The sequence below is a fragment of the Psittacula echo genome (genome assembly GCF_963264785.1).
Source record: "Psittacula echo genome assembly, chromosome: 2".
NCBI classification, from domain to species: domain Eukaryota; kingdom Metazoa; phylum Chordata; class Aves; order Psittaciformes; family Psittacidae; genus Psittacula; species Psittacula echo.
This window is the reverse complement of record NC_137737.1, coordinates 11,607,133-11,620,436: the sequence shown is the minus strand read 5'-3', so window position 1 is coordinate 11,620,436 and position 13,304 is coordinate 11,607,133. Positions and strand designations below refer to the sequence as shown.

General features: G+C 42.3%; 1 protein-coding gene across 2 annotated transcripts in view; it reads right to left on the bottom strand.

Moving 5' to 3' along the window:
• GLI3 (GLI family zinc finger 3) overlaps positions 1-12,639 on the bottom strand; it is a gene marked incomplete at both ends in the record, with an annotated part of 193,606 nt that extends 180,967 nt beyond the window's left edge. For both annotated transcript variants that reach the window (XM_080611187.1, XM_080611188.1), the window contains one exon: positions 12,516-12,639. In XM_080611187.1, the coding sequence (XP_080467313.1) occupies positions 12,516-12,639 (124 nt within the window). The remainder of the gene's footprint in view (positions 1-12,515) is intronic.
• Between the last annotated feature and the right edge of the window lie 665 nt (positions 12,640-13,304).

Genomic DNA, 13,304 nt, shown 5'->3' with positions numbered 1-13,304 from the left:
TGTCCCTGCCCGTGGCAGGGGGTTGGAACTGGATGAGCTTTAAGTACCCAAACCATTCTATGATTCTGTGAATGGAGGATGTGCCTGAACAGACGTTTAGAGGCAGATTAGCACTAAGCCCTCTGCAGTCCACTTAAGACACTTAAGACACTGCTGGCTGTGAGAAACTGTGGCTTCCCAGGCACTTCCAATGGGAAAATCCATAGATTTGAGAAGGAAACACGCCACTTGGTGCAGCCACCCCCTGAGCCCGCTCGCTCAGCTACACCTTGCAGTCAGCACTGCCATCAGCCCAGGGTTAAGGGCTTAAACATCTGAGGTGCTGAGCACCCCAGGTGCCTTGAACCACTCGCAGCGTCCATCCTCCATGCTCCTACTCTCTGGAAGAAATATCAATTTGAATATGAAAGCAGGAAGGCAGTTTATGAGGGGCATTTTATCTGAGTTAAAGTTGGAGTGGGCTGTAAACTCCCACGGGACATCCACGTTTGCACACTTCAGATGAAACTGTAAATCGAATATTAAACACCCATTTTTATCAAATCATGTTGCTCCCAGAGAAGGCTGAGCGCTGTCTGTTTAATCTGATTCCCTAGGTTTACAAGCGGTAGGAAAGCTGGTTCTATCAGCCGCTCCATCTTTTGAGTTCTATTCAAATGACTCTGGTTTTGTTTTTCCAACACCGCTAAGGAAACTATAGTGCAAACCCCAGTAAATCTGTAATCTGTGGAAAGGCACTCTGAAATCCATCAACCAGGTTGGAGCCATAATTGCTTCCCTGGCTTATCAAAAAAAGGCTCATTTGCATTATCTGTTATCTTTAGATACCCATCCTAGTCTATAAACAGAGTTATCAATCCCGTTCAGAGGCCAGTCCACAAATTGAAGTTTTCTATAGAGGGAATTAGTTATAAACAAGCCGAAGGCAATTTTCTGTGACAGCCAATGGTAAACCATAGGAAGTAACTTCAATAGTGATTTACAGTTCTTCTCTGGTTTCCATCCAACTTTTCCTCCTTGTGCTTCTGTTCCATCCAAACAGGAATTTTTCAGATGTTCTAATTTCCCATTCAAGATGCAATCAATCCCAACTCTAGGTGTGTCTAATCCGATTTTTACGGTATGTTCATGGGCCAGCACCAGAGAAAAAGAACTCTCTTTATTTTCTTTCAATTGCCTCTGCTGCAATCACAAGACTTGTCATCTCCTGGTGTGAAATGCACAACAGCAGAAGAGAGAGTGAAGGAGATCTGAGAGAGAGAGGGGGAGAAATGAGACGACCTACTGAAAAGAAAGGGGGAAAGAGATACATGAAAATACCATTAACATTTGTGAATTATCCTACAGACTGAAAGCTTCCATTTACCACAGTAATTCATTAACTTACGATCCTTAAAGCCTGTGCTGAGTTTTTAAGTTCCTCATATAAATCACAGTGTGCTGTTAGAAGTGGGATATTTAGGAATGGATTCCAGCTTCACATACCCCCATCTTCCTCATCTACACTACAGTGAAGTCAGACTCAAGTCCTATGCCATTTGGTCACACACACACCACCCTTACGGCCATGAGGAGACCCCACTGCCCAACCTCCCACACCACTAAGAGTCAGAGGACTGCTCCTCCTTTACGAACAGAAGATCTTTTCTCTTAAAAGCTCAACATTCATTCTGAACTTCCAAGAAACATACATTATACATTTAAAATATTTACTTTTCAATCCCTAATCATAAAATATCTCTAAGCCACTAACACACACAGTGGATCTTGAAGTGCATCACAAGCACAGAAATAACAAGCAGGGGCATGATTCCTCTCTGGGTGAACTACAGCAAGTGAAGGAAAAACAGCCCAAAACCCACTGATGACACAGACCTACATGGATCTAAACCTGTGAGAGCAGCTGCAGAGAACAGAGGAGAATTACACACAAGAGTTTGGCAATTAGTATCTCCTGAGTCAGCACAGACCAATAAAAACTGTTTCTTTTGATGTAAAAGAAAAGTATATTTATAACTCAGACCGTGAAGCCTGTACACTTTCCTATTCCCTTTCTCCATACGCATACACATGGGGGGCTTGTACATATATATGTACGTACGCATATATACACACATGTGCATGGGCTGTTTTCCCCCTGATTGAAAGCTACCCTAATGGAAAGGCACTAACGGATTTGAAGTGATAAGGCGGACATGCAAAATGCTCCAGAACTTCTGTTCCTAATCAATCACCAGAGATCAGTGACATCATTGAAGCCTTTGATCAGAGCTCCCCTTTCAAGCTTAAAAAGGGGGATAGATTGACCCACCCCAACGGAGGGACTGAAGGAATACCTAGAATACAATTCACAGTGAAATATGAGAAGTCACCGGCATCCCTCTTCAGAAAAACAATCCCTTCCCACCTTCCTCAAGGAATACAGCACGCATTCCAGAGCAACCAAGCACAAACAACAGATTTATCTCTTTGCCCAATAATTAGAAAGCAAGCAGGGAAACAACACATCACAAAATCCTTTCAGGTTTTATTGTCGAAGCCTGCGCACACATTCTATCCTGAGCAGGAGGTTTATTATGTTTGCTTGCATTGAGAAATCTTCTCAAGTCCATTACTATGGAGAAACAACAACAAAAAAAAGGGAACTTATTTTTCCAGAGAGCCTGAGCAGCTTTAACAACTAAAGGCTGATGCCCTGTTTTAAAGAAGAAATGATTTTCGGGAGAACCAGCATCGCGGCAACGTTCGCTGCACTTGGAGCCAGCTTTTGTCCATGTCGAGGCATTCAGAGAGTTGGGATCACTAATCCCACTTCAGCTAAAATTGAGCTCCATTGTTTCTCAGTTCATCTGAGTTTCCATGGCACTTACTAGGCCTTAAGTGTTATTTACTCAGTGCCGTTTGTTAAAAACAAAAAACCACAATAACTAAGTCTTCATGTGAGCATCAGCTTTGCTTTTTCCCTCTCCCTTTTTACTTTCAATAAACTCAAGATGCAGTCAGCATTTTACAGACTTCTTCCATCTAAAACATCTTCAAGAAAAGCAAAGTTGAAAATAGGCCTTGACAACGTTCGCTTCATTGTTTTGGCTTGGTTTTCCCCATCTGTATTTTTAAAAAATCTAACTGAGCTTCCTGAAGAGCAGCAAAACTGTAGTTTATTATCTCCCTCATCAGGTGATCAATGATTTCATTAATAAGACAGATAACAAAACTGTCATATCATCGACACAGTTATGAAAGATGATCCTGGCTTCTTGCTCCATTTTCCAAGGTCTGGGATTCTCTGTGGCAGCTCTGAGTCCATTCAATATTTTCCACAGACAGAGAAAAGTGAAAATCCATTTTGAAACCAATTTCAATTAGGATCCAGAAGCTGTTATCACAGGTGTCGCAGAATGGGCCCGTAAGTGGAAATGTCGCCTATCCATTCTGAAATGAAACCTTATCAGGGGCTACGAAGATGGCTGAGGACAGCCTATCTGTAAATTACTTTTCGTCCTGTGTTAACTCAACCCTAGTTCTGTCATATGGAATTCTTCCCAGCCCCTCGTAATAATCTAATGACTAAGTAGGCACTGCACCAAAACGGCTTTTATTCTGCTCTGGCTTCCCCCGTCAAACAGGGCTACAGATGCAAATAGTGGAGGCGGCCAGGCGAGCCGGCGTATTTAGCAAGATCAGTTAAAGCTCTCATAGTTTATTACGGGGAAGTAACGGGCTTGCATTCTGAAGCCTGTCTCCACCCATTGCATTCCTGGTGATTTTTCAATTGCAAACTCCAAGGCCCAGTTATTTCATTAATTCAGCACCCAAGTAGTGAGGCTTTTCTCTCACATCTTTCAGTCTCCTTTTAGCAAATTATCCCATGACGGAGGATTTATTCAGTCAAAGACCTCGGACTTTGAGAGGCAACAAAAGAATCAAGAGACTTTCTGGTCCACCTGCCTGGCGAATGATGAGGCAGGGTAAAGCCTCCCCTAGAGAAACCAATCAAACCATTGTGTGGCACAGTCAGACCTTTTCAACTGTCAAGCCAGGAGAGCAGGAAAAGAGATGAAAGAACTCAGGATGAAGCTACCATTTACAGAACCATGTGGGAATGGTCTCCGAAGATTTAATAATTGGGATGGAACTCAACTTTCTGAAAACTAAAAGAAAGAACAAAAAGGGGAAAAAAAAAAAAGGGAAAGGAAAATAAAAGAAAGAAAAGAGAGGAGAGACAGAAGGAAAGAAAAGAGAGCAGGAGGAGGGGAAAACACTGCTGGTCAGGCCCAGAAGGAACTTTTCTACAAAATCCTCTGTTGTTACGTATGAGCCACTACGCTGGGAAAGAAGAGAAAAGCAAGCACACGATGGGGACAGAGAGAGCGAGAGAGAGCACACACAGTTTGTAACAGTAACTGAAGTTTCAGCGATTTATCATCTCCTCTTAGGAGAAACTTCATCAGTACAAATCTGTTCCATTAAGCAGAAAAAATACCCCCTTAGCCCTTAGTTTGTGGTATCTGGCTGCCTTTTCAAGCTATTGCATGTGTGGGACTTAAGTTTTCACATTTCCACTTGGCTGCGTGTGGAACATGCATGCAAAGTCGTGCTAAATGAATGGAAACCAGCGTGGTTTAAGCAGTTGGCATGTGCAAAGAATGTGCACACGCAGCTCCTGTGTAGCAAGACTCCAGCTGACTGCAGGCACAAGATTAGGAACTGCTTTTTGATATAATCTGACCCATAAAGCCTTACAAGCCCAATTTTACAATCATCTGAACAAAACCCAGTATTTCTGTGTGCTTCTCCTTGCCAAAGTGCCTCTGTGCGCCTGAAAGACACATTCATCACTGGGTCCAGATCACACTTACAAGTAAATCACAGTTTTTCTGAACTGCCAGATTTACCAGCAAAAATAGGAGCTGCAAATTAAATTGTGACCACTTGCAATACGCATCAAAGGCAAATACTTTTTAATGGGAAATAAGATAATAACACAGCAATAAAACCCAGCTCATTCCCTCTTAGTTTGGATGGCAAAAGAATGCGCCTCCCTCCCCTCCTATCCTCACTCCAAAATAACGAGCTATGGCTTGGAAAGAATACAGAGAGTGTAGTTTTAATACAGTACCTTCTTTATATAATCACAAACCACACCCTAAGCACACTTCCCTCACTTACTGGCATATATGTATTTAGTAAGAATTTCTATGTAAGCAGAAGCTGAGGTTTTGTATCTTCTGAGAAAGAGAAAACAAACAGGAGAAAAAGCAAACACACAGAGCAGGGATACAACCAAATGCAACACTGATGCCTGATTATTTCCTTTTAGCTGAAGACAGATAAGAAATAGAAAACATCTAGAAAAGATGCATGCCATTTGAAAACCTGTTAAGTAATTTAATTACTTCAGCTGCCTTGATTTACACAGCTCCAGGAGTAAAGCCCAAAGCTGGTCCTGCCAGAGGGCTCGCCTGCTTTTCAGTCCATTAGAAGGACTTTTAAGAATTCCTTTTATTGACTTTAAGAAGAAGATCTACTCCCCACAGCTCCTCCACTTGCAGATTTCCAAGCCCTGTTCTGGAAGGCTAACAGTATCACTGAAGCTTCAGCTGCCAGCAGCCTCCTTCCTGCTAAAAATCAAACCTCTTGGCTGCTTCCCCCTCCCCAGTGCCTGAATTTTTTGAGGTCTGATTGATACTAGACTCCTGCAAAGCACAAGCTACAGAGCATGGTACCGCTGCCATACTGCAGAGACCCATTTTAAACCCTGTTGTTATTATTATCACTCCTCACTCCATTTCAAAGCCCATGTACAATTGTAATATGGTTGTTTGGGTGTCTGGGGGACTTTTTGGTTTTGTTTTTCAGGAAAAAAAAAACCTCCCGAGTCTGTAATTCCCTAAATTTCACCTCCACCTTGTCCAGGTGGCAAGCTTCTGCTGCTAACTAATGTTTTCTCCTGATTCCACCTTATGTTATCCAGCAGGATGTTAAGTCATTACTTACTGATTACAGTGATTGCAGTGATAAGCCACTCAATCATCTCTTTCTGGAACTTGCAGAGGGATACAGGAGGATTGACATTTAATATCCCTTATGCTATTAACCACTGCAGGGAGAGGAGAGAAGGGGGGAAAAAGGAGGGAAATCTCAGCAGAATTAATGAAGCAATCCTGTATTGCACTTGCAGATCACTGGGTTTAGAGCAGGGTGAGGGTAGGGCTGGCTCACTCCAGAACAACACCAGAAAATAGCATCAGGCAGAATAAGTTATTACAGGCTACAATAAACCCTAACTTGATGACTGAAATTTTATTAGCAAGCATAAAAGACCATGGGTGCATTGCTCGGAATGAACATGTATTTAACCAGTTACTCACATCAGATTACAATATCCCAAGACATGCAGTCCCCACTTAACGACAATCTCCAACACTTTTGCTTCCAATACTTCCAAGCATCAGGACAGCCTATCCTCCCCAAGGATGGGTTACCTTCTTGTAGTTTATCCTCTTAGGACCTGACCACAGTTATCAGAATAGAAGGGTACACAAAATTTTACCGGTTCAGGTCTTTGCCTTCAGTCTTCTGCCCTACCAGATGTGACCGTTCTACCCTTACTTTTTATGCTGCTGTTACAGATAGAGCATTAGTTGCTGGAAAACAAAACCCTCAGAAAAACCTATACACTGCAGTCATCCCTTCCAATATCTAACACTACACTATGTTGTTTCCTCCTTGACCTGAAAATGAGAAGTGAAGAAGGGCCCTCCATTCCCTTTGAATTTAGGAAAGGAGAAGGGCATCTCCTGATCACTTTTTAGAATCAGGTCTCATCAATTTGCAGGCCACTAAAATAGTACAGGCAGTGTTTCTTGATACCTAACAACCTCTTTTGAACCCTGACATCTCAATGGGACCCTGAGCACATCAGTCCAATGAAGAGGGCCAAAACCGGGTATTATGATTAACACCTATTTTATGGTGAGCTTGAAAGCAAGCAGCGGGACAAGTAACCAACTGGGAGTTTAAACAGGAAATGTGATTCTTACGGGGTTGCAGACTGCTGAATACTTCCCTCATTCAACCCTGAGAGAACTAATAGGAAGAAAAAAAAACCCAACAGGAGACCTAGATGAAGCTGGCCCTTCTTCTGAAAGAATCAAAGTGGACGCCTGAACTTCCTCTCATTTATTCATCTATCAAGCTTGGTTTTAAGTTACCTCATTATTAAGATAATAATTTCTGCTTTCTATCGCTTTAAAGTATGTTCCCAATAACTATCTGACCCTGATAAAGTTAGTCAAGTCCACAACCCACATACGTTTATAATTAGCTTATTTTTTTAAGGCAGAGTAATAGGTTAATAAGAAATATCAGATTACACTGGAACAAGCTCCTGAGTCAAAAACTAGACAAAACACATCACACTGAAAATAAGTGCTTGCCTGTCAGGCACTGAAGGAGTCCCTATACAATAACTGCATTGTTTTAAAGCAACATTAAAAACATCAGTTTAGAGCCAAAACCTGCGTAAGAGGAAGGCATTTTAGTCACTGACAAAATTCACAAGCCAAACGGTCAACAACCAAGGTTGAATACGGTATTACACTCTCCTAATGTTCTCCAAGCAGTGCTGCAAAGTGCAGCTTTGCCTTGTAAAGCTATTAATTCAGCCCTCACAGAAATACCCTGTACTTTCCAGAAAATAAAGCAAAGAAATTAATCGTATCTATGCTCCATATCCAGTGAAAAAACTAAACTGCCTTTAGCTGAGGGCTGTGTTAGGTTAGCAGGATGTTTTTGGTCAACACCTCTTAGGAAGTACTCTAACAATAAACTTGATTCACCTATAAAGCAGTGTGGAGTGGAAGCAGGCAGCCCAGTAAAGCATTAAAGTGACTGCCTAATTGTAAGCATGCAAATACCCACATTAGGTGATTCCTGTGCCTACAGTGAGGCGTTCACATGAGTACTTGCTGGGCTGGAGTTCAAGGCTTTACTGCAGTGCTGGGACTGGGGAGGGCTGGTGACTCTCAGTGCTGGGGTGCAGGAGGGCAGTGTACCAACAGTAGTCTGGCAAGGCAGGTTTCATGTCCTCCAAACCCAGGCAAAGGCTCCCCAAAGGGAGCACAGAACTAATTTTAATCAGTTTATCAATGGACTGATGGAAGCCCCGGGGAGAAGGACCTGGGGGTGTTGATTAAGGAGAAGCTCAACATGAGCCAGATTCAGTGTATGCTTGAGCCCAGAAAACATGTGCTGGGCTGCATCAAAAGGCACATGAGCAGCAGGTTGAAGGAGGGGATTCTCCTCCTCTGCTCTGCTCCAAGGAGACCCCCCTGCAGTCCTCATCCAGCTCTGGGGCAACAGCACAAGAGTGACGTGGAGCTGTTGGAGTGATTCCAGAAGAGGCCACGGAGATGCTGCGAGGGCTGGAGCAGCTCTGCTCTGGAGCCAGGCTGAGAGAGCTGGGCTGGTTCAGCCTGGAGAAGAGAAGGCTCCTTAAGGGGAACCTTAGAGCAGCTCCAGTGCCTTTGAACAAGCTGCCCTAGTGGAAGGTGTTCCTGGCCATGGCAGAGGGGTTGGAACTGGATGAGCTTTAAGGTCCTTTCCAACCCAAACCAGTCTGGGATTTTATGTTCAACTGATACTTCTGTTTAGAAAGACATTCCTTGTACAGCCTGATAGAAACCTGTGTGCATGCAGCAGCTTTCGGGTTGATGATCTAAACCCACATGCTGACATGGTAGGGAACAGGGTCTTACTGCTTTGACGCTAGAAGACTGGCAGGGATGCATGTGTGAGAAGACAAGACACAGCATCAGGGCAGCAAGGTGGGCTGGGACAGTGGTCTCATTACTCCAGTGTCATACCAATAACATGGCCATGACATAAACACTGTATTTATTTGTTCTCATTATTACTTTGCCAAAGCAGATCAATCTGAGGCTATCAAATAACGCGAGACACAAAAGTAAGCTAACTGCATACCCTAGCACAAACTTATTATTCATACAACCTTTTGTGAGTTAATATTTCTGTTAGCAGCTTTCTTTAGCAGTTTTCCCCATCTTGGCTATTAGCCTAGCAGTAAATATAGAAGTCTAACAGAGGAGTAAAAGAAACAATTTGCAAAGAAATGTATCTTAGTAAACTGTGTGCACTTTGGTTGGGATACAAAAAAAAAGGGAACAAAATCAAAAGTCTGTAAAAATTAATCCAAAACAAAGCCAGAGTGGTCCCAAGTTACAAAGTCCCACTGGGGATCAAACTGCACCAAAGGGTTTTGTTAGTTACTACAAATTAGGATTCTTCAGTTTGCTTTTTACTTTTTGATCACACATATTTTAAAATAGGTTTATATTTGCTCCATCACTAAGACCTTCCCCACATGTTTCAGCCTGCAGCACGTTTTAAGGGCTTAATTATAAATCCCTGAAATTAGGGGTTTATAATGGAAATGCCATTACAAAAAAAAACAAAAGCCCTTACCTAACACAGTGCAAGCATCTCAGCAATAGAGTCAGTCTGCAGCTAGGTGAGTGCAGCAGAAATCTTGTTTGTATGTAAGTAATGGCAGGAACTCAGCAGAACTGCAGCCCATGCTTATTATTTCAGTCTACAGGACAGCTGGTACCTTCCAAGGGGCACCCTGAAGTCTCGGCCTCATTAACTTGCACTGGGTAGTAAGGGTTAACACACGAGCTGCCCTCCCTGGTCATCTTTCCCACTTTCTTCCCTTTGCACCCACGTTTACATGAGGCTCTTCAATAAACAGTTTGCACGTCATATGACTGAAAAGTTTTGCACACTCAATATTCATTTTAATATAGATTCTGCTACAGGGTGTGTTTTGGAAGCTGTTGAAACAATGACAGTTTCTTTGTTTCTTCATGATTAATAGCTTTGCATAAACCCCATAACTAACAGCTTTCAATCTATTTCTGATCCAAGTTCTGACTCCTTCAGAAGACAGTAGAGCTACTGAGAAAATACCAGCTTCTACATCACACCTCAGACAGCTGTCACTCAAGCACACATTTCCTTGCAAACTTGGCCAATTAACGTGTTGTCCAGATCAAGAGAAGCACTGATATTAGACATGCTTATGAAGTGACACAGGTATGATAGGCAGACGTTGCTCTGCGATGACACCAGTCTTCTGACAAAACCAGCAAGGATCATTCTGTCTTTTTGGTATTTTTAAGGGTACCTTACCTTGTTTAACAAGAGCATTCAAATGCAAATCACCACCATTTAACATTACAGCAGCCCTCTGCACTGAATCAACAAAAGCTGCATGTTTTGTAGGAGTGGTGTCTTATATCAACTGATGATGCTCCCATAGTAATACCAGCATTAAAGAACAAAAGATGCAAATGCCATGAGAGCCCAACTTTCATGCAAATCGGTCCTTGCAACCAAAATTCATTATCATGACAATCGCATGGGCAACAGTAAAACTCACGTTTAAGTTCTGAAGTTTTGGTATTAGTATTTGTTTTAGTACATGCTCCATGAAGGGCATTTTTCATATGCAGGAAGGAATGGAATTTTTTAACCCCGTATCTCTGGAAAGTTGTTTGCTTGGTTATACATGAAGGTAGATTAGAAATACAAACCTTGGTGATCCTGGTGACTTCGCTAAATACAAAGACTAACAAGATCAGCCATTCCCACTGAAACAAAGGTAACTGTCATCACCTTAACCAAAGCAAGCCTGGGGGCCCAGGATGTGTACCACATTAACATCCTATTAATAGAAGACAATTCCAGTGACAAAAATTTCTAGTCATTCATCACACTTAGTATCATTCCAGCTCTTGGGAGTTTGATGCCTCTAACATGCACCACCTAGGTGAAGCGGACCATTAAGAACTAGTATTACCGTTAAAGCTGATAGGTAGAACAGAGTGAGAAAATTACCTGACCACAGGGTAAATCTACATATGAAATAGGCAAAAACATCTTGAAGGCTTTAACTTCAGCCCTATTTAAATGTTTAACAATAATGCTAAAACTAGCCAAGCAGTCAAAGGTATGTGCCAATATCCAGTTTGAGCACAAACCCCTCACACATCAAAGAATACACGTTTATTAAAGTGTGCATCTGTTTGAAAAGTTGGGCCAACGTGGAAAATCCTGTTATCAAAAAAAAATACCATGGGGAGCTCTTCAGCTAATGCAAACCACTGTAATTCTATTGACAGAAATGGATCTGTGCTGTCTTACACCAGCTGAGGATCCAATTTCATATGCCTTAGAAAACTGATGCAACTTTTTCCATAGCTGCTCAAGAGTTTCTCGTGGGGATCAACTCCAACTAGTAGGTCAGCAGGTGCTGAGTCTGCTTTGAATCTGAAGTCCAGTCACACAGAAGGATACTGGGACATGCGCCATCTAATTTTTACTGACCCACAGAGATTCCCCTCTAGTATGGCTGAAGGATTCATGTATTTTCTGCTTTAGTCTAGTGGGAGATAAATGTTTCTTCATGAAAGCAGAAACCTTTATTCAAGACATCAAAGTGAGAACCTGACCTGGACCACAAGCCCAGATGAGTGAGCACGATGGAAGCAGAAAGGGTGAGCAGAAAATGTTTTGCCAGGAATATGCTAGGACTCCAAAATATGCAAAGACATCTTCCATTTTTAGCCACTATTAGACTGCTTTGCAAAATACCAAGTTTTCTGTTAACAACAGTTATCTGCAGTTATATCCACAATCCACAGGTCTAAACTCTAGCCAGACCTTTTCAAGCAGTTTTCTTTGCTAATGCAAAGGGAATTTTGCATTAGCAGGCACCAGTGCACTCACCCCTCTTACACTGAACAATGACAAGGCCTGGGCTGGGATCACACACTCTCAAGGAGGCAGAGAGTATGTAAAATTGTCAAGTGAAGTAATCCCCAGGGAGAATTAAGCAAACTACCCCAGTTTTCAAATCTACAAGCTTCACATTCACAACTTGGAAGTGAACTCACAGGAGGACACACTTTCAGCATGACAGTATGCCCCCGGCCATTAAAGAGCTTGGGGGGGGGGGGGGGGGAAGGGAGGGCAGCCCTTTGCAAAGAACAAGTTTATTTGCAAAAGAAGAGAAGAAGAAAAAAAACCCCTTGCCATTACTATTGACAGAGTTACTTCTGTCTCTTTTGTAATAACTAATTATCTAACTAGTGTAAGAGATTTCAACGGCCAAATGCAAAGCACCCCCAAGCCCTGCCAGGCTAATCAAGACAATTTCCAAAACGCCAAAAACAGGAACTTCCTATAATAAATAACTTAGCACATTTACATCTCAAATTAGAACATCTGGAAGAAAAAGACTATGTCTGATGCCAGAACAGGCCTTATTGTATCCTACCACTTTCCACCACTGCCACCCCCCCTTGTTCATTTTCTTCAGCCTTTCCTTAGAACAAACACTGATCCAGGTGCAAATGCTCAATTCACAAGGAATGCAGTGAACATAAAATTACTGTAGGTTTGGCTGCTAGTAAATCCCTGCTGTTACTCACCATTGGAAGTTGTGCTGGAGGCAACAGCTTTCTCACTGACATCTGTTCGACTGGAGCATTTCACGATGGAATTCTCCACTTTTTTCTTCTCCGTCGTGGCAGAGCTATGGGACTGCGCCTCCATGATGACTTCTCATTACTTCAGCTCTCCTTGTACTAATACCTGAATGAAACAAGTGAGTCATATACTTTAAATACTATCTGAAAGCTTAGCCCAAAAGCCCTCACATCTCTCACCTGCAGAAGAGTCTGCAGCACAACTGAATTAGCAGTCCACAAGCCATTTCTGAATGCCCGTCCAATCATGATTGCATGCATAAATTCCTAATGGATCCAAGGGGAAAAAGCCACTGTTTTGTTCCTATGTCCAGAGCACTTCAGAACAACGCAAAAGGAATCAATACAGCCCTTCATGTTGACTATAGAAGCCAAATATTTAAATTTCAACATTCCCGCTATCTGAACACACACTGCAGCAAGAATTATCCTGTCTATCTCTACACCTTGTCCTGCTCCTGTAAACATCTCTTTGTTTGTTCAGAAATCTAACTCAAACAAAAGTGCATTGGAGCAACACCCTGAAAACCACAGGGAAAGGCAAATATTATTGCTAGTGGCAGATAATGAGATCACTTTCTTTTGCATGAAAATGCTGAAAATGGAAAACTTTGCAGAGGTGTGTGTCTGGCTTCTCTGTTTTTCCCTGGCTTTCTCAGTGTCATCTCCAGTGATCCATTCATTTTATTCCCGCAGATCACTTCTCCTTAATCTCAAAGCTTTAACATTCCT